The sequence below is a fragment of the Dreissena polymorpha genome, chromosome 15 (genome assembly GCF_020536995.1).
Source record: "Dreissena polymorpha isolate Duluth1 chromosome 15, UMN_Dpol_1.0, whole genome shotgun sequence".
Taxonomy (NCBI): Eukaryota; Metazoa; Mollusca; class Bivalvia; order Myida; family Dreissenidae; genus Dreissena; species Dreissena polymorpha.
In genome coordinates this window covers 64,355,392-64,382,305 of record NC_068369.1, presented here as the reverse complement: position 1 = coordinate 64,382,305, position 26,914 = coordinate 64,355,392, and the positions used below count along the sequence as shown (strand labels likewise).

The window sequence follows — 26,914 nt, the reverse complement described above, 5'->3', positions numbered from 1 at the left end:
TGCTTGTCCAATAAATGTCATATTTCAAAGGAAAGGTGTCAAAACTCTCATTTATTCTATGTTCCAATTGCTTTATTTTAAATAAACACCAAGCTATTTGTCTGTTTCATTCTTAAATCCTTATTATGCTTGTCATTTACTTACGAAAATTTTAATTCCTGAATAATCGGCTGGCATTAAAACTCTGAGCAATATCATTTAATGTTCAGTGGTTGGATTTATATTGTTGGCTCGAATATGATAAGAATTTATATGACCTTAAAGTTAAAAAATAGCATTATAAAACTATGTACGTTGAATCATCGCCATGTATTGCTTTTTGCGTTACAAAAGAATCTCATTTGGTCTGGAAACCCGTCTCTCATACAACTGCGGCTCAATAGTTCCTTCGCGAACACATAATGAACAGTAGAATAAAATGCAAAGAATCCTTATGATAAATGATTGAAGGTTGTGCTAATAAGTGTCTAAATGTACATGTAGGGTATTAAAATACATGTAATTAATATAAAGTACTGGTAACACGAAGAAGAGGCTATCCGGTTTGCGCAGTGGTTTGTACACGCGATTCTCATCGAGGCGATGAGGGTTAGATCCCCGTTCCCGGAAGCACGTGAGTTTGGTTGGCGGTTACCATTCCGGAGAGGGGCGATTTCCTCCGGCTACCCCCCCCCCCCCCCCCCCCTCAACAAAGGACTTCAGCCAAATAGAAAATATGTCCCTTTCAACTGGATAAGGCTGGAAATTGCTGCAATAATTTAAAATTCGTTCCGAACTTTCGTGAGTATATTTAGTCAATTAGGTATAACTCACGATGATAGGGGGAATACCACAACTTTTCCGCTCACCGTCGAAATTTTATACTTCTGACAAGTGCACCGTATCCTTTTGACGAAAAGTAACATTGCGGACAAAGACAAATCCGGTAAGTGGGTGACAAAATGTTTTATTTTAAGACACTGAAAAATGATTTCCAATTGCGAAGCACTCCACCGAATATCTGAAACAATATGTCGACTATTTAAAAGTTAACCAGTCGTTTTATATTTAGCATGACTTTAAACTAGTGTTTAGAAAAAGTCGTGTCGCGCTCGACACCATTCGTACTTGTGAGAAAAATGTAATAATCCGATGATTTTCGATGTGTCAGACCTGATGTGACAGACTTAAATCATTGTATATATAAAACAAGGGACAAAATTGTCACAAAACCAGGTTTTCATTGTGAAAAAAAAATCTGATAAAGGGAGAAAACTCAAACTGAACTTTTGAAATGACCAAAAAAAATTAACCCCCTTTGTAAGTTTTTTTTTTTTTAAATCTATTTTTAGTCGTGGCGACCTTGACATTGGAGATATTGACGTGATTCTTTCGTGGGACACACCGTCCCATGATGGTGAACAAATGTGCCAAATGATTTTAAAATCTCACAATGAATGACATAGTTATGGCCAGGACAAGCTCATTTATGGCCATTTTTGACCTTTGAACTCAAAGTGTGACCTTGACCTTGGAGATATCGACGTAATTATTTCGCGCGACACACCGTCCAATGATGGTGAACAAATGTGCCAAATGATTTTAAAATCTGACGATGAACGACATAGTTATGGCTCGGACAAGCTCATTTATGGCCATTTTTGACCTTTGAACTCAAAGTGTGACCTTGACCTTGGAGATATCGACGTAATTATTTCGCGCGACACACCGTCCAATGATGGTGAACAAATGTGCCAAATGATTTTAAAATCTGACAATGAACGACATAGTTATGGCCCGGACAAGCTTATTCCGCCAGCCCGCCAGCCAGCCAGCCAGCCAGCCCGCCAGCCAGCCCGCCCGCATTCGCCAATCTAATAACCAGTTTTTTCCTTCGGAAAACCTGGTTAAAGAACATGCCATACGAAGCTTTTTGTTTCAATATCTGATAAAGGCCTAATTTTGGTGAAAACATGCATCACTTACATAAAAATCGATGCACCGCGCAACACTGATTATAAGCACCGCATATATATTCCGTGTAACTGAAATTCGTGGCACCGCTAACTTCTGCACGTGGTTTTAAATGATAAGCTATAACAAGCCATCGTGAGCTTAATTTATTTACGATAATCTTCCATTTATCAAAGTTACATGTCCCAAATTTTATCATGAAAATGATTACATGCTTGCACCAAAAAAAGGTTCGCCGGGATCGATTGTCTTGCTTTCCATTACGTGGAGGGCACATGTTTAAGTCTCGTGTTTTAATTTATCTTTATTGTTGTGGTATAATACAATCATAATTGATAATTATTATTTATTGATTTCAGATTCATAATCCGTAAATGAAAAGATGTCAAGCTACGATTATAGAAAGGTATAGGCAAATGTTGGTGTAAAACTATCCGAAAGAAATCATAAATTTAGTTATCTATAAGTGTGCATTGTGATGTTGCATTGGTTACATTTACTCGAATAAGACTTTGGTGTTTGTGGCCTAAACCAAAGGTATATACCAAAAATGCTCTCGACTACTTAAATAAAAAAAAAGGGGTTACAATTATAAAAAACTTTTTTGAGACTGTCTATAGAAGCGTGTGAGTGCACGTCTCCATAGATAAGACATTACAGCGCGGTCCGTTTTTACGAGATGTAAAGGGTTCAAATCATATATAGTTATTTCCGTCAAGTATTAAAATAAATAATTTGAAACCCAAATATGTTCAAAGTACATTGTAATATTGCTTTGAAACCGTTTGTACACTTGTTTACCATCGTGATTCAGTATGAAGCAATTATTTGACATTGTTTTAATAAATATTGTGCTTTATAATTGTTAACAATTATGACCCCAAACATGAATCTTAACACTTTTCCGTGAAATAATCTTTACACAACTCTCCAGAATTTCATGGTGTCTTCTTTGTATGTCATCATTGATGTTATCGGTAGACCGTACCACCTGACAGCATCCAGAAACAATACCAGAGCAATATTTGTCAGCGGAAACTTGTGACATACCAAATTGATAAAGTTACAAAAGTCATAGCATAAATTTGCCGAGTGTAATTTTTGAAGGAAACCTGGTAATAGATGTGTCACTTTTTCAGTCATGTTTTCTAAACTGCTATTTTCAAATAATTTCTTTCTTGATGATCTTGCTTTCTTTGTTTTCCGTTTGTGTGGAGCATTAGCAATATTGTCATGGACGGCTGGGCGGCACTGATCAGTTGGTGGTTTGTGACATACGTCGAGCTGGTACATGCCGGTTGACGGTCGCCTGGAGATGCGCTGGTATCATATTCAGCACCGGGAGGAAAAAGTCTCCTTTTCTTGTTTTTTGGTTTGTTTAAACATACATTGGAACGTCTCTTCCATCTGAAAGAAAAAATATCAGAATAAAGCGGTGCCAAAAAATCATAAAGATGCGGTGCCTTTACAGACATTGTTGAGCGGTGGGCATATTTCTATAATGTCAGTGTTGAGCGGTGCATACTTGCTAACACGTGTAAATGTAAAAATCACAGTTATATTCAATAAAGCATGTCATAATGTGTTGTAAATTGATTCTTCTACCATAAAATACCGTTCAACAAAATAATCTTTCATTTAAAATGTTTAAAATCTGCAAAAAAATACGATTTTTCGCGTCATGAAAGTCACTTCTTTCAAGACATGCTCAAATTGTTTTCAAAGTTTTGAAGTTAATAGCGACTCAATTTTGATGCGGTAAACGACAATTATATGTTAAGTGTATACTTCGTTCGATGGAATATCTTTTTATTATCAACCTACCTTCTATCTCGTTTTTTTCTTTCATTTCTGTACTCGCCAAAAAGGTTGCGGCCATGTTTTTGACAGAACGATACGGTGCTCTTGTCAGAAGTATAAAATTTCGACGGTGAGCGGAAAAGTTGTGGTGTTCGCCCTATCATCGTGTAACTGCTGGGACACTTTTCGGATCCACACGTAATGCTGCCTCATGCGCAGAAGAACCTCATTAAATTCGAAATACACGCACACAACGCAAGGAAGAGTCGAACAAAAATTACTGTCAGCACTTTTTTAAGCTATCGATTTTTGTACTGCTGCCAACTTTCTAGCAGAGGCTATGTCAGATTCGGATGGTGTCAATGAATACAAAATCCCAGAACCGATAAATTGACCGCCGCCATATTGGATATCAAGTGACCCGCTGCCATTACGGCACTGAGGAATCTGATAGATTACAGCGTTCAAAGATATTTCAATAAGCTAAGATTGGAAACATTGATTAATTATATTTCACTTCGTTCAAACATAAAAGTTAAATGAAATTAATACACCCTAGATTTCTAACATATGTGTCTTTGCAAAAATATTCATTGACAACAAGTAATATTTTAGGCCGAAATAGCTGTTTTTAAGTTCTAATGTGAAAATACTGAGCGAAATCAAGGTCGCCGTGGTGTAATGGATATGGTGTCCGCCTTGTGAGGTCACGGGTTCGATCCCCACCGTGGGAGCGTTCTTTAGATCTCCCCCAAAGACACAAAGTACTGGTTCTAGGCCCAGGAAACGGACTCGAGAGCGTTTATATAAGCCTAAGGCTTTCGACGCAATCGAGCTAAAATAAATAGGTTTAAACTAAAATACTGAGCTCAGGCCGGGGATTGAACCCACGACATCCAGAGTGGTAGTCAGACACTTAAACCACGTCGCTAAAGAGCTAGCCCAACAGCAAGGCTGTTGGAAGTGACCTTATTTCACTACAGTTCTCCTTTTAGTTATGCTTTTGCTTCATACACTATAGTTATAAGTTATATTAGCATCTAAAGTCTGAAGTCCGTTTTGATTTTTAGCGTAAATAGTTCCGGAAAAATTAATAATTGAAACTTTGCAGGAATTATTGCCGAGGTACACTCTTGTATTGAAAATCAGATATCTGCCTTTGTTTAAAACATTATCATTTCGTAATTAAAACTAATATTCTTCCAAGGATACTCATTAAGAAAATATGTAAGATCAAAGACCGAGGCAGATTGGTTTGATTGAATAGTACATATCTTCGTTTTTCTAAACGTTTACTAGTTCGTTATTAATATGTCTTATTAAAGTATCATTTTTAAAAGTAATGGAAAAAATCTATAGCTGAAATGGCATTTGTGATTTTAACTAAAATTGTTCCGGAAATATTTACGGTAGAGGCAAAAAAACAATTATTAAAAAGTACCTGGTTAAGTGTAAGACTTAAGTGGTTTTTTATTGATATATTTTATTTAAAATCGCTTTCAATCTTAAACAAAAATCTCAATCCGGAAATGAATTTTGTTAATTTTATGATTTTTAAATTAACTAGTACATGAGATATTCATTAGCGAAATGTGTAAAGAGCAGAACATGGCACAATTGTTGTTTTTAAGTGCATATCCCTGAGATATTCATTAGCGAAATGTGTAAAAAGCAGAACATGGCACAGTTGTTGTTTTTTAAGTGCATATCCGCTTTTGCCTATAAATTTGTTTTTATTTTATTATTTAAATAGCATTTTAATGGTAAAATCAAGGTTTTTAGTATAAAAAACGGTGTTTTTGTCGTTCTCAATATTTACACAACTTATTTTTTGCTTTATTTTTTCTTAATAAACATTTAAAACACGGACAAAAAAGTGATGTTAATTGTTCATCGTTGAAACGTTGGTAGCAGACGGTAATTGCATAGCTGACTAGGGTACAAGGTAATGAAGTAGAAGTCAAATTAACGCAAATTAACACAAACACGTACAAATGCAGACATATAAAACAACAATTTTAATATAGACGGATAATGTAATACTGCCCAGAACATAGTATGTATATAATTTTAGTTACATGACCAGAATTAACTAGCGAGTTTATGGAGGAGGAAAAAATGTATATTTGCGAAAGAACTCTTCTTTTGCACATCCCAAAGACCTATAGAATGTTATCTATAGGTCTTTGCACATCCTCATGGACCTTTCAGATTTCATATCATGCATATTTTGTTCGTCGTGGATAGCATTTTCAACAATAAGAAGCTTCGTAAAAGGTTTCCCGTTGGTGCCGAGAAAATACCGATGTGTTCCAGAAATTTCCGATTGCCTTTATAGTGCATAGGGGCCTCACACTGGAGTCGCAGTAAATCGCGTGTCACCTCAAACAGAATGACATGCCAATCGTGGGTACACACTTCTATCTTGAACGTTACTTAGGCAGAATGCATAAATGTGAGCTTGTTTACATTCAAAACATAGTAACAGAATCCGAGTCTGACTCACGCAAACGGGTCTTATAATTATGCATACCGTTTTATAAAGCAGATAAGTTATCATCTATTAATTGTATACTACACTATGGTATATTAAACGTTTGGGAACCAGACATTCGAAAAGCGAAGAAACTGAAGCTAGTGGAATGTAACAATTACTATTCGGTGTAGGCTGAACCAAATATTCCGCGAAACTTGCGAATAAATAATAAATAAAATGGATCAAGAAAAGTTTGAAAGTGACAACACAAAGAATTGTATATTACAATCTGAAGTCCCTGATATGTGCAAAACAGAGCCATGTTGGCTTGGAATTGACGAGGCAGGAAGAGGGCCAGTTTTAGGTAGTAGATGTATTCTCCGACTATCCCGCTTTTTCGGATGTTTCATTAAGAAACTAATCTTAGTTTTAAGCATTTTTACCGAAAGTATTGAAAATGCATGTGTGTTTCTCGGGTAAATAGTTCTTCGATCGACCCAATCATTTTTTACTTACGGAAGAATTTAAGATTCTGCACAATTGGGTTTTAATTGATCATCCTCTGCAAATTAAAGATCAATGTCACATTCACATTGTTCCATCTAAAATGCGTATATGACTAATATCCGCGGATATGACTGAAAATTGCGGATATGAAGACATTCACTATTCAAATCCTGCGAAATAAAGTCTGTACTTGTCGGAAGATATAGACCATATGAATTTATATAATAATGGTAGAGATATCGGCTTAACAGATTCAATTTTGGTATGGATTTTGCTAAACGGAATTGGTGACCGGTCGTTCATATTCACTGATATGAATTGGGAGTTACTGTAATTAAAATGCCAATGAAAAACACTTTAAAATTAATTTGACTTTAACATTACACATGCACATAGTGCATACATGCCATACGTCCCGGATTGTCCGGGACAGTCCCGGAAATGAAGAACTTGTCCCGCTGTCCCGGAAATCTGTTAAATGTCCCGGAATTTACAAAATCCATATATACATGTACCTTATCTAAGGCTTAACTGCACCTCGAATCTGTGTATATCTGCAGCGTCTCCATGACAATGCCTACCCGAATAGGCAGACTACGCTACGTGTCAAAATCGATCAATTAACAGGGGTCCTGTTATCATATCGATTGTCTCACGTTCGCGGTCAAACCGAAAAGGCGGCATTGTTTAATGTGGTTGTTAATTGACTTTAATCTACTACGTCAGTATTTCCCGCTGCGTAAGGGCAAAGGATAGTTGTTCACACATCTAAAGTCCAACATCGCTGAGTAAAAAAATAAAAAGCAGTATGTATTGTGAATTGATTTGAGTTGACGATCTAACGGTACTGTATTGTTGTATTTTTTATTATATAAATGTTATAAATGAATAAAGGCGTATCAACAACTACGCGTTACACACCGGTCTTAATAACAATAACGCAGTGACGTCACCATCTATGTTTAGAACGCTTACACTGAAAACACGTGGCTTGTATCTAGTAACGGAAGTAGTAATGTTAAATTTGACGTTAACAGATCAAGTGTATTTCGGATAGGCTTTCGAACTTTTGCAATTAACGATGCGAAACAAAAAAAAAACGTACCAAAAATGCATATGTCTATAAATATCGCTACATTTTATACATGTCCCGGAAAATCGGCAAAAGTCCCGGACAATTTAACTCAATGTCCCGGAATTGGTCTGAAAAATTATGGCATGTATGCATAGTGTATTTTTATGCCCCCTTTCGAAGAAAAGGGGGTATATAGTTATCGCACTGTCTGTCTGTAAGTCTGTTCATCAGTCTGTCACACTTTTCATGTCTGCTCTCTAATTCAAATAGTTTTCATCCGATCTTTACCAAACTTTGTCAGAAGTTGTATCTAGACAATATCTAGATCAAGTTCGAATATGGGTCATGCCGGGTCAAAAACTAGGTCACTGGGTCACTTAGTGCATTTCAAGGATTTAGCATGGTGTCCGCTCTCTAATTGAAGTAGTTTTCATCTGATCTTTACTGAACTTGGTCAGAAGTTGTATCAAGACAATATCTAGGTCAAGTTCAAATATGGGTCATGCAGGGTCAAAAACTAGGTCACAGGGTCACTAAGTGCATTTCAAGGATTTAGCATTGTGTCCGCTCTCTAGTTTATGTGGCTTTCTGATTTATTTTGATATTCTAAGACATTTTTATGCCCCCGAAGGAGGGCATATGGTGATCGGACTGTCCGTCCGTCTGTCCGTCACACTTTGCGTTTAGATTTCGAAAAATGCTCATAACTTCTATGTTGCTTCAGAAAGCAATTTCATATTTGGCATGCATGTGTATATGGACAAGGCCTTTCCATACGCACTCACATTTTGACCCCTGTGACCTTGACCTTGAACTTAGGGTCCACGTTTAGGTTCGAAATCTGCATTTAGGATTCGAAAAAAGCTCATAACTTCAACCAAGCGTTTATTGGGGGCATAAGTCATCCTATGGTGACAGCTCTTGTTGTTCATAGAACGATTTGCATATAAAAAAAATAAAGGAAAACGCATTTAAAAAAACGTTATCTATTCATATCCGCACTTTTCAGTCATATCCGCAGATATGAGTCATATACGCATTTTAGTCGTAATTTAATTATTGCAAAAGTTAATGACACTCTTAACACATTGCCAAATGACATCAATTCTTTAGATCAAGTTATTTTAAGCAAGGTAATAATCACTAATGGTCGAAAATTTAATCAAGACAATATTTTACCATGCTTAATAGCCATTTGGCTTCTCAGTTTCCTGAGCATACTAGTTTCAATTGAGAAGTGTTACACTTTATGTTATTGTTCTATTTTGTCAAAATGAAGCAATCCTACTATCATTTAAACAAATTAAACAATGGATCATAATTACAAGTACACATGTTTATGCCCCCTGATCGAATGATCGGGGGTATATAATTGTTTTTGGCCTGTCTGTCTCTCTGTCATTGTATGTGTAACAAAACTTTAACCTTGGTCATACCTTTTGCAATATTGATGATAGCAACTTGATATTTGTCATGCATGTGTATCTTATGGAGCTGCACATTTTGAGTGGTGAAAAGTCAAGGTCATCCTTCAAGGTCAAAGGTCAGCAACACAAAAATTCAAAGTGTTGCATTAGGGGGCATTGTGTTTCTGACAAACACATCTCTTGTTTTTTTGTGTTTTTTTTGGAAAAGCTCATTTAGTCAAGTGTATGAAATAGTCAATCATTCTTTATTAATTTTATAATAATATTAATTATATTCAGGGCCTATGGTTTATGGGACATGTTACAGTCCAGTCTCAAAGAAAGAGGAACTCAAAGCGCTTGGATTTGCTGGTGAGTATTAAGAAAAAAGTTACATTAATTGTTGATTTTTCAACAATGTACATTCTGCTTGGAAGATGTAATAAGATTTGATATAAGAGAGCCATTTCAATCAAATATAGATTTTTGTTGTTTGATTTAGATTTATATTCAAGGACTTCTTTCACCATTTTGAAAACATGACCCATAGCCCTGAAATTTGGAATGTAAGCATCAATTTACGTTTAATTGGAAAACACTATTATTGTGTGTTTTACAATGTTTAAATTAATATTGATAAAACACGTAAAACAGCAAATACTACGCATAAACATTTCTGTAATTGGGAAATGGGAATATGACGGAATAAGTTAACAGCTGTAAAATAAACCATAATAAAGCCTTGTTTAATTAACTGATCAGAGATAATTTTATTAGGCAGTAAATACTAAATAATGATTCTCTTCAGGAGTAGTAATCACCTCCCTTTTAACACAAGTACATGCAATGAATATGACACTAGGTGTTATGGTTTGTCCACAGACATTTTAATTTATTGATAATTTAAAAAACTCACTGGACAGTTCTGTTATTGGATGCATATGATTATGATATAAAATATTGTAATTTTAAAGTGTAAATTAATCACAGTAAGTGTTCTGTTTGAGTGAATGTCAACAACTATTGTATTTATAAAAGCTTATGGCAAATGACGCTACAGAACTTAAATCGGTCTATTTAAATCTTCTAACAGATTCAAAAACTTTAACTGAAGAGCAGAGAGATTCCATATTTGAGCAGCTTTCTGGTGCAAGGGAGATAATTGGCTGGATGGTGGAGCTTCTCTCCCCTACATACATCTCCAACAGCATGCTGAGGAGGTCAGGAAATTGCTGGCATTGACACTTAAGTTATTTTTTTCTGATGTATTAATCAGGGTGCAATATCAATGTGGTTTTCAGGGGTTAACGCAGGGGCTGGACAGAATGTAAACACACCATTAAGAACTTTATTGTGCAAGTATCTCAAGTTATTGAAAAGCGTTTGCATAAATATTTAGTGAATTAGACAGTTTTTCTTGCAGTTTGTGCCTATATCTTCATGTAGATGAATGAATCCTTGAATACGTCTGAAATTGGTGACAAAATTTCACGTTGTGTGAAGCATAGCCTTGTAGTATTAATCGAATTTTTAACAAGAACACATGCTTATTAAATAAAGTAATTCCGTTGTACATTGTATTTCACATTGCCATAAGCAACATGAAAATCTGTCTTATGCATAATTGAAATTCTGAACAAAAACTTTTTTTAAAGTTATTTGAAAAAAAGCACCACTTATAATTGTGTTAACGTCCTTAAACGTTTAATTGGGATCCCCGCAAAATCACATGATCCTGCACCCTGTTAATGTCATTCTTAGAAATACCATGGATGTTGTTTCAGAATTTTATAATTCATTGTTCAAAGAAGTTTACATATTGTGTAGCTTAGTATACAAAAAATGGTAAGGCTTAGTTTAGATCTGTTTAATATGATCAAATATTGGTGATATTTTTCAGCTTTTGACGTAAATAACAACCAGAATATTTAAAGATTGTGATACTATTTCAGGTCTAAATACAATCTAAATGCCCTGTCTCATGATTGCGCAATCGGACTCATTGAGAAGGTGCTTGCTGCTGGTGTACAAGTCAGTGAAGTGAGTCACGTATGATGTCAACTTTACTCGCGTGAATGCTAGTACATTAATCAGTCATTGATAGCATGTAGAAAACAATCTGAAAGTAAAGTACATGTAGTTTGTCAAATTCAAATTATAACAGAATGTCACATGTTATCAAAGGTTGACATATAAAAGATTATTAATATTTATTTATATATAGTCCTTTTGGTTTTTAGGTTTCATTTGTACAATATCTAAAAACTCTTAAGGGTTTTATATGTTGAAAGTGAAGTGGTAATTTACATGTCATGAAGCACTGATGAAAAAATTAGTGCTCCATATTTCTCTTGTCTGCATAATGGAAAAGTCTGGTAGAAAAAGACATTTGATTTATCTGCCCAGTGAAGAAATTTTAATAAAATTTTTGGATTGCGGATGTTATTTACAAATGTGAGCGGTTAATATCAATAATAATGAATTTTACTCCATGGTGATTTGATTGCAGATCTACGTAGATACGGTTGGAGATCCAGGGAAGTACCAAGAGAAGTTGAAGGGTCTGTTTCCAGGCATAGACATCACCGTGGCAAAGAAGGCAGACGCTGATTATCAGATTGTGGGAGCAGCTAGTATATGTGCAAAGGTACTGCCTGGTACAAAGGTTAAAATGAATTAGATCTTGGGAGCAGCTAGTATATGTGCAAAGGTACTGTCTGGTACAAAGGTTGAATGGAATAAGATCTTGGGAGCAGCTAGTATATGTGCAAAGGTACTGCCTGGTACAAAGGTTGAAATGAATTAGATCTTAGGAGCAGCTAGTATATGTGCAAAGGTACTGTCTGGTACAAAGGTTGAAATGATCTTGGGAGCAGCTAGTATATGTGCAAAGGTACTACTGCCTGGTTCAAAGGTTGAAATGAATTAGATCTTGGGAGCAGCTTGTATATGTGCAAAGGTACTGCCTGGTACAAAGGTTAAAATGAATTAGATCTTGGGAGCAGCTAGTATATGTGCAAAGGTACTGTCTGGTACAAAGATTAAAATGAATTAGATCTTGGGAGCAGCTAGTACAGGGCTCGCGCTAGGGGGTGACGTGAGGGACTTGTCTCTTTCTTACGCCAAACGTCGCCTAAAATTTAAGAAATTGTAGATAAAAGGCGACTTCCAGTCTCCCTCTTATCGGAATTTGTTTATGTCCGGTTTTCTCGATGTCAACGTCTGACTCCATTTTCCAATACACACGTGTCGCAATTGAGCGATAGGTAATTTGAGGTAAACCCCGCCCCGATTCTCCCAACCTCCAAACTTATCTAATCGGCGATCGATATTGGTCAAGTCAGCATTCAAGTCACATGGTATCTGGACAATCAACATTGAGTTCGCTCACACATAATATTGTGTCATTCATGCGCAGACACTGTTTACTTGGAAATACACAGTTGATATTGTTGTCTGCCAACGCTATAGCGGCCGATGGCAAAAGTCGTATTTAAAGATAACCAAATAAAACGGAGCCTAACAATAAAAAAAATTATTTCTAAGTTGATCACTTTACATTTCTACCGACTATCGATCTGAATTAACAAAAGGATGATAATTAAATAATTAGATCTATGTCGATGATGTTACACCTTTCTGCCGATTATCGTTTGAAATTAAAAGGTGATAATTAAGTTGTTTTTTACCCACAGACTATGCTATTGTAAAGCAATATGTCGATTAAATTGTATGTTTGTTACGTACTTGCTTGGTTTCCGATTTTTTGCTGTCAAACGATGTGCACAATTTGTTTCATGTGCGTAACGCGTACAGTTTTTTGGACTGTCGTTTTCGGATACATTATTTTTCGTCGATTATAATTTAATTACGAAGTTCTTTAAAGAAGAAATAGAATGAAGAATACAGATGATGCGGACGGTGTGGTTTATCATATTTCGAATTGTATTCACATGAAATTTCAATTGAAAAGACTATAAAAAATAACAAATAATTATTAAGAAAGCATATGTTAAATGTCATATTTCAAACATAAATATTTATCTGGTCTGACAGTTTTATTAAGCTTATGTTATCTACTGCTTCATTAACATATTATCTTTGAAATACTTTAAAGTCTGTATAATATGATATTTACATCAAAATGGATTGAATATAGAGCTAGTTAAATTTTAGTTATTTATCTGTCGTGTCTATTATTACTTGGTTAATTAGAACTGCTGGAAAAATTAAAATACACAAAAGAAATATAATTATGTGTACTACAGTATACCGTAGGTTTCCACGTATAGCGCGCAGTGTTTTACCTCCAAAATTCAAATTAAAAAGCTGGTGCGCGCTATACATTGATACAACGCCATCCTGGCTGCTAGATTGGTAAAAAATATGTTGTGTAATCGTAAATAATCAAAATAGCCGCCATGTTTTTTTCCAGAAAACTACCACCCTATAATCGTACAGACTGAGGGGCCATTGTCGAAACAACTGGTAGATATGAATGCGGTAGAAGAAGTTTTGGTAAAAAATAAATATGTTTGAATAAACTTGCGGACATTTCTTTGTTTGTGTTTACACTTCTTAATTGATGAATTCCGATGGGGATTGTTGTCGACATTCCGGAGAGCAGGCAAGGGTAGGTGCGAACGAGGTCTTTTTTACATGTACGGTAGGTGTGAAAGGGGGTCATTTTTATACGCCCGTCTATGACGGGACGTATTATGGTATACCCCGCGTCCGTCTGTCCGTCCGTCTGTCCGTCCGTCTGTCCGTCCGTCTGTCCGTCCGTCTGTCCGTCCGTCCGTCCGTCCGTCCGTCTGTTAATGTCGTACGCTACGTCAAATATCCTTTGACAGATTTTCTTCAAATTTTAACACAATCTTAATATTGATAAACCCTGATCCCCTTTCGTTTTTGACGGAATTCTGAATTGTCGTTCCAGAGTTATGGGACTTTGTTCGTCAAAATTTCGTGATTTCATTGAATGTCCTACTGTAGCTCAAATATCCTTCGATGGATTTTTTTCAAATTTCAACACAATCTTAATATTGATAAACCCTGATCCCCTTTCGTTTTTGACGGAATTCTGAATTGTCGTTCCAGAGTTATGGGACTTTGTTCGTCAAAATTTCGTGATTTCATTGAATGTCCTACCGTAGCTCAAATATCCTTCGATGGATTTTTTTCAAATTTTAACACAATCTTAATATTCATAAACCCTGATCCCCTTTCATTTTTGACGGAATTCTGAATTGTCGTTCCAGAGTTATGCGACTTTGTTCGTCAAAATTTCGTGATTTCATTAAATAAACTGAAGTAAAAAAATGATTCAAAGGGTTATTTATTACCTTACTACTTCATTGGCGAACGACGGGCGTATCATGCGCTCATGGCGCAGCAGTTTATTCACTTTGTAATTGGCAGATGTTATTGAGTAATATGTGCCACGACTTGTTAAGACGCTAATTGACATTTGAGACACTAATTGACACTTGAGAACGTGAAGATATATGCAAATGCATTTTGTGTGTATAAATATTGAATGTTGAACAGTGGTGTACCTCAACAACTGTATCCCCGTCTCCCATGCCACATTCAAATTTACCGGTAATGCCCATGCTTTCCCCGAGGAAAAATCACACAATGTACACTATTCTTATTTTCTCACGTTTTCACGAAATGCACGTGGACTGTTAATCTTTTGCTAGAAAATTACAAAATTGTAAAAAAAAGTATAGTGCTATGCAACCCATGCTTCTAATCATAATGACGCTTCCTATTTTGAATGCTTAATTAAGCTTTCCAATGCCCCTGATTATTGGATATTGTGCAATAGTAAAATGGCGGCCATTTTCAGTCCGATTAGGTGGTTTTATTGTCTTTAAATATTTTTTTCTCCATTTTTGCATTTAAAAAACAGCCTGCGCGCTATACACGGGTGCGCGCTATACGTGGAAACCTACGGTACTTCAATAATGTACACATATATGTGTGTTGTAACGCCCTACATGCAAACCCTTGTGTCCGAGTCTCGCCCTAGAGTCTCCTCACTTCTCCCTAAATCAGCGTCCAGGGAGAAGTCACTTCTTCCTAAAATTTGAGCCCAGCATGAGCCCTGTAGTATACCGGTATGTGCAAAGGTACTGTCTGGTTCAAAGGTTGAAATGATCTTGGGAGCAGCTAGTATATGTGCATAGGTACTGCCTGGTACAAAGGTTAAAATGAATAAGATCTTGGGAGCAGCTAGTATATGTGCATAGGTACAGCCTGGTACAAAGGTTTAAATGAATGAGATCTTGGGAGCAGCTAGTATATGTGCAAAGGTACTGTCTGGTACAAAGGTTGAAATGAAATAGATCTTGGGAGCAGCTAGTATACATGTGCAAAGGTACTGCCTGGTACAAAGGTTGAAATGAAATAGATCTTGGGAGCAGCTAGTATACATGTGCAAAGGTACTGCCTGGTACAAAGGTTGAAATGAATTAGATCTTGGGAGCAGCTAGTATATGTGCAAAGGTACTACTGCCTGGTTCAAAGGTTGAGATGAATTAGATCTTGGGAGCAGCTTGTATACCGGTATGTGCAAAGGTACTGCCTGGTACAAAGGTTGAAATGAATTAGATCTTGGGAGCAGCTATTGTATGTGCAAAGCAACTGTCTGATTTTGTGATTCAAACTTATCAAAATTTGGGAGCATCTTGAATATGGGCACAAATGCTGTCTAGTAGAGTGGTCAATATTATTCAGGTTATGGGAGCAGCTTGCATATTTGCAAGGTACAGTGTGGTACAGTCGTAAAATTATTTATACATGTATTTTGGGAGCAGCCAGTTTACGTGCAAAGTAACTGTACGGTGTCTAAAATAAATTAGATTGTCAAACTACCTAGTTTATTCACAAAGGTACTGTCTGGTTCAGTGGAAAAAAACTATTCATATTGGGGGAGCAGATGGTTAATATGCAACGGTAGAGTGGTTGAAATCAGCACTAGGCCTGAAGCTGTTACTAGATCATGGAGTGGCTAGTGTTTCACTGGTTTGAAGCAGTTCTATATGCTGTAGATCAACACATATTAGTGATGATAATAGAGTATGCTTTTGCTAAACTGTGCAATCAACAACTTTTGCTGAATTAAAATACCCTGGTATTGCATATGATGTATTTGATCCATAATGACTCTCGTAGAACATTTTTTATCATCAACTTTTCATTTTAGTAGTAATAAGATATCTGATGGCTTGCAGTATTTACTGATGTCTAAAGCTCTTGAGATTCTTAAAAATTAACACAGCTCAATGTGTATCTTAAATAATTGCACTAGTGTTGGATAAATTACTAGTAACAAAAAACAGTTGCTCAGAATGTCAGTTTCATACGGAACCCAGACAGTGCCATCTATAATCTCACTCTTCTTTCATCAAGGGCGACACACAAAGCAATACACTATATTTTGCGCGACGCACGAAGCGACATTCAATATTTTGCGTGATACATGAATCGACAAATGTACCATGAAATATAGCCCTTGTGTAGGTAGCCAAAGGCGATATATCGTGGTAAATATCGCGTGTCGCCTCGTGTATCACGCAAAATATCGTGTGTCGCTTTGAGTATTGCACAAAAGGGCGACCCACGCAACAGGAAGCGACACACGATATTTTTGCGAGACACACAAAGCCATACGCTATATTTTATTATTCATATATCGCCGATATTATCCGAATCTCGTGTATCGCAGGCTAATTTCAGGCAACACACGAAGCGATACATGATATTTTGCTCGATACTCAAAGCGACACACAATATTTTGTGCAATAAACGAAGCGACACACAATATTTTGCGCGATACACGAAGCAATGAAATACGCGTTATTAACCAGGATATATCGCCTTTTGGGCTACCAACACAAGGGCGATATTTCGTGGTACATTCTCACGTGTCGCATCGTGTATCGCGCAAATTGCATGTGTTGCCTTGTGCAGAGCGCAAAATATCCTGTATCGCTTCGTGTGTCGTGTGTCACCCTTGATGAAAGAAGGTCAAGATTATGGATGGCATTATCAGGATTCAATAGTTTTATAATTGTAGGCATGTTACATTTTCTTGTTCTTAGGTAATTATACAAGAACTTAGACCTTGGAAGAACTTAAGCATTATAGTGCTCTAACTGATATACAGTAATGATACTGAGGTTTGTAGTCATCAAACAGACTGTTGTTCCCAGGTTGCAAGAGACAAAGCAGTAAAGAACTGGACATTTATAGAAGGACTGCAGTTTGAAGGGAACAACTATGGCTCGGGCTACCCTGGAGGTAGAGTTCATTTGAGCCTAGCTCTGTGAAAAGGGTGTTTAATGCATGTGCAGTCTGCACAGGCTAATCAGGGTTGATGCTTTCTGCTTTTATTACATTTTTTGTTTTAAGGAAGACTCTTCATGACAAAAATCTGGTTTTGGCTGAAAGTGTCTCTGATTATTCTGTACCAACTGCACTGGCTAAACTGGGACGACACTTAACATACATGCATTTTAACCTGTTCTCTCAGAGCATGACTTATTATGCCCCCCTTCGAAAAAGAGGGTTTATATTGTTTTGCACATGTCAGTCCGTCCGTCAGTCTGTCCACCAAATGGTTTCCGGATGATAACTCAAGAACGCTTACGCCTAGGATGATGAAACTTCATAGGTACATTGATCATGACTGGCAGATGACCCCTATTGATTTTCAGGTCACTAGGTCAAAGGTCAAGGTCACAGTGATTTGAAACAGTAAAATGGTTTCCGGATGATAACTCAAGAACAATTAAGCCTAGGATCATGAAACTTCATAGGAACATTGATCATGACTGGCAGATGGCTCCTATTGATTTTCAGGTCAGTAGGTCAGAGGTCAAGGTCACAGTGACTCAAAACAGTAAAATGGTTTCTGGAGGATAACTCAACAACGCCTAGGCCTAGGATCATGAAACTTCATAGGTACATTGATCATGACTGGCAGATGACCTCTATTGATTTTCAGGTCACTAGGTCAAAGGTTAAGGTGGCAGTGACCTGGAGCAGTAAAATTGTTTCTAACGTATTCACACAATGGCTGCCACTACAACTGACAGCCCATTTGGGGGGGCATGCATGTTTTACAAACACCCCTTGTTATCCCCCGCCATAGGCGGAGGGATATTGTTTTGGTGTTGTCTTTCAGTCCGTCTGTCTTTCCGTCCGTCTTTCCGTCCGTCCGTCCGGAGCCATATCTTGGAAGTGCTTTGGCGGATTTCAAGGAAAGTAGGTATGAGTATAAATATGGATAAGAGGATGATGCACGCCAAATGGCATTGTAAACCATCTGTAAATAACAGAGTTATGTCCCTTTGTATCTTGAAAAAATCTTTTTTTGTGTGTCCGGAGCCATATCTTGGAAGTTCTTCAGCGGATTTCATTGAAACTTGGTATGAGTATATACATGGATAAGAGGATGAGGCATGCAAAATGGCATTGTACACGATCTGTTAATAACGGAGTTATGGCCCTTTGTATCTTGAAAAATGCTTTTTTGAGTGTCAAATATAATTATTTTTGTGTCCAGAAACATATTGGCGGGGGATATCAATTCAACGAATTTGCTTGTTTATTTACTGTTCTACATTAAATTACATTATGCTTGAATTTTTGGTTGATCATTATGAATGCGGCTACTGAAGTTATTGTTTGATAATCTTAATTTAAAGCATATTATTTGCATGTTTAGACCTTTAAATTTGTAGTTAATAAGTATCAAGCAACGATTGTGAGATCTCAAATTTGCATTTCTGATCCTTATGTACAACATTGATCGTCATTCATAAGTTATAAATGGGCTCTTAAAAACAATAACCAATCCTAACATACAATATTGATCCTCATGCATGATCCTAATAAATGATCTCGTTTCAGATGCTAATACATAAGTCATAAATGGGCTTCTAATAGCAGCTTACATTTCAGATCTTCCTGGACAGGTCAAATTACAGATCCTTATTTACATAAAAATGAATGAAATACAGTTTACGTTATACTAGTTGCAAAAACTACAAATTATTTGCCCTATTTCTCTATTTGTTTTTCAAGAGTCATAATAAAATTAATTGGATTATGCAACCAAAGGCTTTTATTTACAGATACTAATTAAATCATGAGACAACTCAAATAAAATCTGTAACTGTTCTATGCAAACACTTTCAACATTTCAGATCCCAACACCAAGAAGTTCATGGCTGAGAGTTTAGACAAGGTGTTTGGATTTCCACAGTTTGTGAGGTTCAGCTGGTCGACAGCATCCAAAATCATTGAGAAACAGGGTGTCACCTTCAGATGGTTTGTTTTGTTTGCATATATCTTGAGCTGAATCGTATGTTATTGTATTGAAGTACCGAAACAAGTTATGTGGCTGGGTTAACCCATGAACCAAAATACCACATGAACTGTATTTGAAAACTGCTATGCATAACAATGTGCAGTTTGCCCTTCAAAATGAAACTAGAAAATGGTTTCTGCTCCATAACTTTCTTTTGGGTGGAGGTATTGCACTGAAATTATTTTGTGCATAGGTAGATTACATAAAATACCTAGTTTTGAATTGCATTTGGGACCCATGATGTTTTTGGTCAATCAATTCAGTTTGTTTTGACCATTATTGATTTGACATAGCAAGCATGCATAGAAAGTTTGCTTGGGTTTGCGTTGGTCACAAGTAAGGTCATGGCAAATGTTTCTAATAATAGAACAAGAGGGCAAAGATGGCCCTGAATCGCTCACCTGACTAACCTTGCTATACAACTTAAATTCTATCAGACCCATATACAATCCCAAGCCAGATTTCATTAATTAATACATTCTGACAAAATTTCATTAAGATGTGATGAAAACTGTGACCTCTAGATTTGTTTTTCAAGATTAAAAAGAGATGTGTTTGTCAAAAACACAATGCTCCCTATTGCGCCGCTTTGAAGCCATATATTTGACTTGACCTTTCACCACTTAAAATGTGCAGCTCCATATGTTACAAGCAACTCCTGTTAAATTTTAAAACTTCCCGTACTGGTACATTAGTTTTATTAATTTAGCTAGATAGATTTTTCAAAAAGCTTTCCAAAACAGTTTAATTTGTTAAAATATCCCCACCGGAAGAGAAGTTAAGACAATTTTTGTCATGGAAATTTTGTTGATTTGTTGGAAAATATTGGTACTTATTACTACATGGTAAATGCGTTAAATCACAGCACCTTCGCCTTATGTAATTACAGAGAAATTGACATAACTTTTGTTCTAAAGAAGATAGAGAGTTCAATTTTGGCAATTGTATGTATTTTTTCATGCTTTTTTCATTTCTTTACTTAGTTTTTGCATAGTATGAACTATAATGAAGATAATCACACATTAATATCACAAAAAATATATTTTTATTTTCGACTTTTTTTCTCAAATAAAGACATCACAAAATACAACAAAACAACATAACATGTCACTAATATAAAAAACTAAACATTCAATGTAGTCCAGGTCCATTTGATAGTGCAAAATCATGTTTAAATTTGCTAATTTTCTCATTCTGCAGATCACAATTGGTTATGTTCTGCTGTTCACAGAATGGTCCGGGGAACTCGGCCATTGTATAATATCCTCAGCTGATCCTGAAAAGAACAACGAAATTGTGCTAAAATAAATATAGTTTTTGTTTTCAATGTTTAATCACAGGAGTTTAAAATTCTATCCATAAAGCTTATCTTATGGCTAAATAAAAAAAATATACCCCTATATAATGTATAGACTATACTATATAGGGGTATATTTTTTATTATTTTACCATTAGATTGGCTTTATGGATAGAATTTCAAACTCATGTGGTTTAATGTATTATAAATATAAAATTCTAGGATTTGTTAAAAATAAATCCTTCAATGTAAACCATTATTTGTCTAAATTCCTTAACCACCAATTATCAGTTACAAATACTTTGAACATACAAAACACTGTAGTCAGTACCCATTCTGAATGTATTAAAAAAACAACAACAATTAAATTAAACTGTAACAAGGCATTATTCATTATTTAAAATAACGATTAACAATGTTTGTTTTTTTATAAATATTTATTAAAATAAAGAAAAAATGTTCAAGAGTCAACAAATTAAACTAAAAAAAAATTAATGAGAACAAAAACACAATGCCAGTCAATGGTACGAACGTACTGAGTTCGAAATAAACAAATTAAATCAAGTATTTCATACGCATTAAACATAACAACTATAGGTCATTTGACATTAAATATATACTTAGAAACACAATAAAATACTTCGGTTGTGCTTATTTGCATTAGGTTTTACGTATTTTGCAACATAAATGCAATAAATAGAGGCATTTTGACAGCAGACTGTTGAAACTCGGTACGAATATCCACACAACCAATCTGAATGAAATTTGATCATCTGTTTTGTAATGAATAAAGGGAAAACATTCTGACCAAATTTCATAAAGATTGAATGAAAACTGTGACCTATTGTCTGCACAAGGTTTTTCTATTATTTGACCTTGTGACCTATTTTTTGACCCCAGATGACCCAAATACAATCCCAACCCAGATTTTATAAAGATAAACATTCTGACAAAATTTCATAAAGATTGGATGAAAGCTGTGACCTCTATTGTCTACACAAGTTTTTTTTATATTACTTGACCTAGTGACCTAGTTTTTGACCCCAGACAGGGTTCATACAGATTTTCTTGAATGAAATTCAAGCACTTTTTAAGCACTTTTCAAGGGTAAAAAATCCAAATTCAAGCACTTTTTTAGTCCGACATGCTGAAAAATGTATATTATTTTAGTGTCCAATACTGACAACATTTTTCGCTAAATTGGTCCCTTCTTGCTTAACATTCTTTTTGACTTACAACAGTCTGCACTACCCTGATACCGTAACAACAGTTTTAATCAAAAGTAAGATATTTCATTATGATATAGTACCGTAATTGACCAAAGGCATTACACATACCAAAACAAAACCCGTTATTTGTATTGAATATGTATTGTAAATGTTCACTCTTCTGGTGGCTTTACAACGCGGATTCCCCCATACTAGACATCTCTATATCTGTTCTGCATACTTAGAATTGGCGTTGTCAATAACCCAAGGGTACTTCAAAAGCAACCCTTACTGAAAAATGCACTTATTCGCTGGCATATTTCAGCTACGTAATGGCATAATGCATACAAAAAAAGTAGACCAATTGGCGACAGATGAGTAGTAGTTACCTCCCTTACATTATAAAACCCGTACCGATCCAGTACCTGCTAGTATAAACAGATCGGAACTGTCATAAATCTTGAAAAAAACTACGACCTCGGACTCATGGAAAAGACATGAAAATATGTATTTTTACCCTTAGTACAGGCACCGTGTACTTAAACAAACGCCACTCGCTGCGGTGTTCATCTCACTGTGTTCGCTTACCAATATGAACCCTGCGATGAGTGTTCAGATCAAATGTCGCGGGGCCGTTTGCCATAAGGCGAACACTGTGAATCACCGCAGACCCATAATATATACCGCCGTGTTCATCGTGTTCGCTTAAAATAATTCAACATAAACGTATTGTATTGATCCCTTTCATTTAAAAGTGATAATGAATAATGTATTTTACACCCATGCCCATGACAGTGTTTTTTTTACTTATAAAACGCTGCGTATAAAAGAAAACAGTGTTCGCACCTAGCTGTAGAATAACACATCTGGAGGAGTTTTAATTGAGTGTTTGATTATTCAATTAACAGTTTGAAGCGAAGGAGAACTCGTAACTGATTGTAGTAATCGTAATGAAGGGTATTATCCCGAGTCTCCAGATTTCCCGATACATACATGTACGTTTCAACTGTCTCAATCGCATACATGCAACTTCTCCCATCTTTATCCATTAATCAATAATCCCATATATGCCCGATTTCCATTTTTAAAACCAAATTATGGGTAGGTAATATAGACGATTAGAGTCATAAACACAAACGTTTGCAATTTTCGAAAGTATCAAATGAATTTCCTCATATGATTCTATGTAAAGATTTGATGAATTAAGCGCCCAATCAGGACAGTTGTATTGCAACATGCGTATCATCTGACACGGTTTGCACGCATCGTGTACAGCTATTTTAGGTTACAACTTCTACATGAAATAAATGAATTTCTTTGTTCTGATAAAAAGCGCTCGAAAAATTGGCGTGGGTCAGATAGGAGCGATCAATATCATTGGATCGATATGACATGAAATTATCTGAAAGCTTGGAAATAATGAATCTGTTTTTAACATTTTTAATTGTTGTTATTTCATTTCAAGCACTTTTCCAGCCAAATTCAAGCGCTTTCTAAGCACTTTTCAAGGCTATGGTTGAAAATAAGCACTTTTAAGCACTCCAGATCGTTTTTAAGCACTTTTCAAGATAAACCTTGATTTTCAAGCACTTTTCAAGGTCTGTGCGAACCCTGCCAGATGATCCAAATACAATCCCAACCCAGATTTCATCAAGATAACCATTGTGACCAAATTTCATAAAGATTGGATGAAAACTGTGACCTCTACTGTCTACACAAACAAATTGTTCACGGACACACGCACACACGCACAAAGGACGCCGGACATCACACGATCACATAAGCTCACCATGTCACTTTGTGACAGGTGAGCAAAAAACAAGGTTTTCCCACAATAACGAGTTTTGATTGAGGTATTCCACTCACATTTTATATTAAGGTAGCTGACTTAACTTGGTAGTCCTCAAGGGCCAGTTTTAATGTTACTATAAAATAGGAAAATGGTTAATGCTCAGTAATTTGAGTTTGGGAGATAATTAAGATGAAATTTTATGTCTTTGAACATGTACATACATTTATATCTTGCATGTAATTCCATTTGAAGCCATTTTGTTACAGGTTAAGGTCTCGGATACTAAAATGAAAATGTGTTTCTGGTCAAGTTGAATTTTAATATAGGCATAGTTCATAGTGCTGGTTGCTTACTTGAAGATCTAGCTTAGTGTTGCATTTGGGGCCAGTTTGATCACGGTCACTGTCACTTAAAATAGAAAAAAAATCCTGTTCAGTAATCTTAGTTTGGATGGAGGTTAAGCGCTTTATGTGTGTAGTAAGCTTTCATGCAGGCTTATTTTGGGATTGCACAATAATTTAGATTTTAATAACTAAAGATTAAATGACCCTAACTCTGGGAACACTTGGCTAAATGCTTAAAGTGTCATCCCAGATTTGCGTGTGCAGTCCGCACAGTCCGCACAGGCTAATCAGTGATGTCACTTATGGCTTAAACTGGTTTTTTGTTTAGAAGGGACTTCCTTTAAAGGAGATAATGCTATATGCACATGCATTAAGCCCAGTTTTGTCAGAATAAGGCTCAAACGATAGTTTGCATTCATGGCTCAGTGGCTTGGTTTGATGTTGTAGGGAAGATGATGAAGAGGAAGAGAACAAGAAGAACACACAGTCACTCACCAAGTTCATGGGTGGAAAGAAGGACCCCCTAGCCCAGAGACATCGCTACTTCAGGGACAAGTGCCTCAACTCTGTCACCGAATTGTAGCCTAGCAACCGTGCCATGGGGCTGTGTTCTCAAAACTGATTTTCCAGGAGTAATAGCTTAGCAACAATGACACGGTGATGTGTTCTTCATTCTGATCTCCAAGGGGCTATAGCATGACGATGCCATCGCCCTGTGTTCTAAAAACAAAACTAATTTTCAAGAAGTTGTAACCTAGTAACAAAGCTAGGGATGTGTTCTTAACACTGAATTTCATTGATTTGTTGCCTAGTGATAAAATAGGGATATATTCTGAAAACTGATTTGTAACTAAAATGTAATCCCACATGCCAAGTGTGGAGCCACATGAAAATGTGGCCTTGGTTTTTACAAAGTGATTGTGCAGTAACGGTAAATGTCTTTGGACAAAAATGTTTAATTTTGTGTTTCATGCAAGGTTTTGTGTTTAAGTAGGTCAAGACTGGTGTCTTGCCAGAAAATGAACAAGTGGAACATTTATCACTTATGAGTATTAAGGTAGTGCACCTCTAATGATTTCCCGCGATTTATTTTACGATCATTGTCGATCTTCAAAGATCGATTATTTCCGAGAGATGCATTTTATTTTTTTCAAAGTTCGAATTTTGTTATATGTTTACGTAATTCCTTTAGAATACATTATTTTCACAATAAATATTGACTTTGATCCAAATATCGTCTGAAAAAATACGATTTCGCGATTTCTTCAAAGATTGGCGAGCCTTTTTACCTGTTTACGTATGCATATCTAATTTAAGCTTGCGCAAATGTGAAGTTGTCGTGGCCTAGTGGTTAAGGCGATGGACTATAAATCTTTTGGGATCTTCCCGCGCAGGTTCGAATCCTACCGACATCGCATAGTTTTTGCGACACGTTTTATTTCTTTTCTAACGTAATTTGATTCAATGCAGCATATATGCTATGTTTAGTTGTTTAATATGTTGAAATTTGTATGCACATCCTTCAATTTTTTAAATTAAAACAATGTTATGGCTAAATTGGGTGATTTACTGCTGAAAATACGGATGATGCATGTTGAATTTTTATTTCAAAAAGTAAACTGTAAATTTGTCTATTTCTTGGTATTTTTGCTGTATTTAGTGTTTCTATAAAAACTATGTTTAAAATATAACTTAAATGGTACTATTTTGAATTTTATGACACTTTGTTTTTAACCGACCCAATTTTTACTTGGCTGAAATCACTTACATTTCATGGCGCTCTTCCATAGATAAAAATTTGTAAAAATTAAATGTCTGTAAAAGAATACTTATTTAATCTTGTTTAAATTTTAAACACCTTTACTGCATCTATACACACCAACAGCATGCCCATATTTAGAAATTTGAATGAATTATGGAACTTTTATATACCCCAGGGGTAAAAACTGTACAAAAGCTGAGCGTGGGGGTGGTTTTGAAAAAAACGGTATATTTTTTTTAAAAGCACGGAAAGCCTACCTACAAATTTGCATGTAGTTCAGTGAAATGATGCTGATTAAGAAAATAATTAATTAGATTATATTTGGATATGTGCCCATTAGAGGTGCACTACCTTAAATACACAATGTTTTCTATATACACCATTGTTAAATTGTTTTTTATTTGGAAAAGTAAAGGTGATAAAATTTATATGAATAAACATCAATAGCTCTGAAGTTGGTGTTAGTATGCATTGTGTGATAACAAGGTAAACATTTCCGAATTTTGAATAAATCACAAATTTGATGTAAGCTTTTTTACCATGTTGCTATTGTATATTTTTTTAACGCTTTGTTTTAATTGCAGAAGTACCATGAACAGGTTATACACTATCTTGTCTTATGAGAACTCAAGATTAGCTTCAACTGACATTAAAATTAAATTGGAATACGGTTTAAGGGAATACCAACCCCACCACCACATGTTGGTCCCACTTATTGATCATTTTCTGAGAAAATAGAGCTAAATGCATGTGCATATTAAAGTATTGTTCCAGATAAGTCTGTGCAATCTTCCTTTCCCTGAACGAAACTTAATTTGTATGATGCAGGTACATGTAATTGGCTTTAAAGACATGTTGCACATCTATCTCTTCAGTACAGCTGAGTGTGGCTTGGTTAAATCAATCAACC

General features: G+C 35.8%; 1 protein-coding gene across 1 annotated transcript; it reads left to right on the top strand.

Moving 5' to 3' along the window:
- The first annotated feature begins 6,408 nt into the window (after positions 1-6,408).
- Positions 6,409-26,528, top strand: LOC127860557 (ribonuclease H2 subunit A-like). Its single transcript, XM_052398679.1, has 8 exons — positions 6,409-6,593; positions 9,518-9,589; positions 10,311-10,437; positions 11,170-11,257; positions 11,727-11,864; positions 17,440-17,527; positions 19,438-19,561; positions 24,690-26,528. The coding sequence occupies exons 1-8, from the start codon at positions 6,467-6,469 to the stop codon at positions 24,823-24,825; spliced, it is 900 nt and encodes a 299-aa protein (XP_052254639.1). The 5' UTR covers positions 6,409-6,466; the 3' UTR covers positions 24,826-26,528.
- The last annotated feature ends 386 nt before the right edge of the window (positions 26,529-26,914 follow it).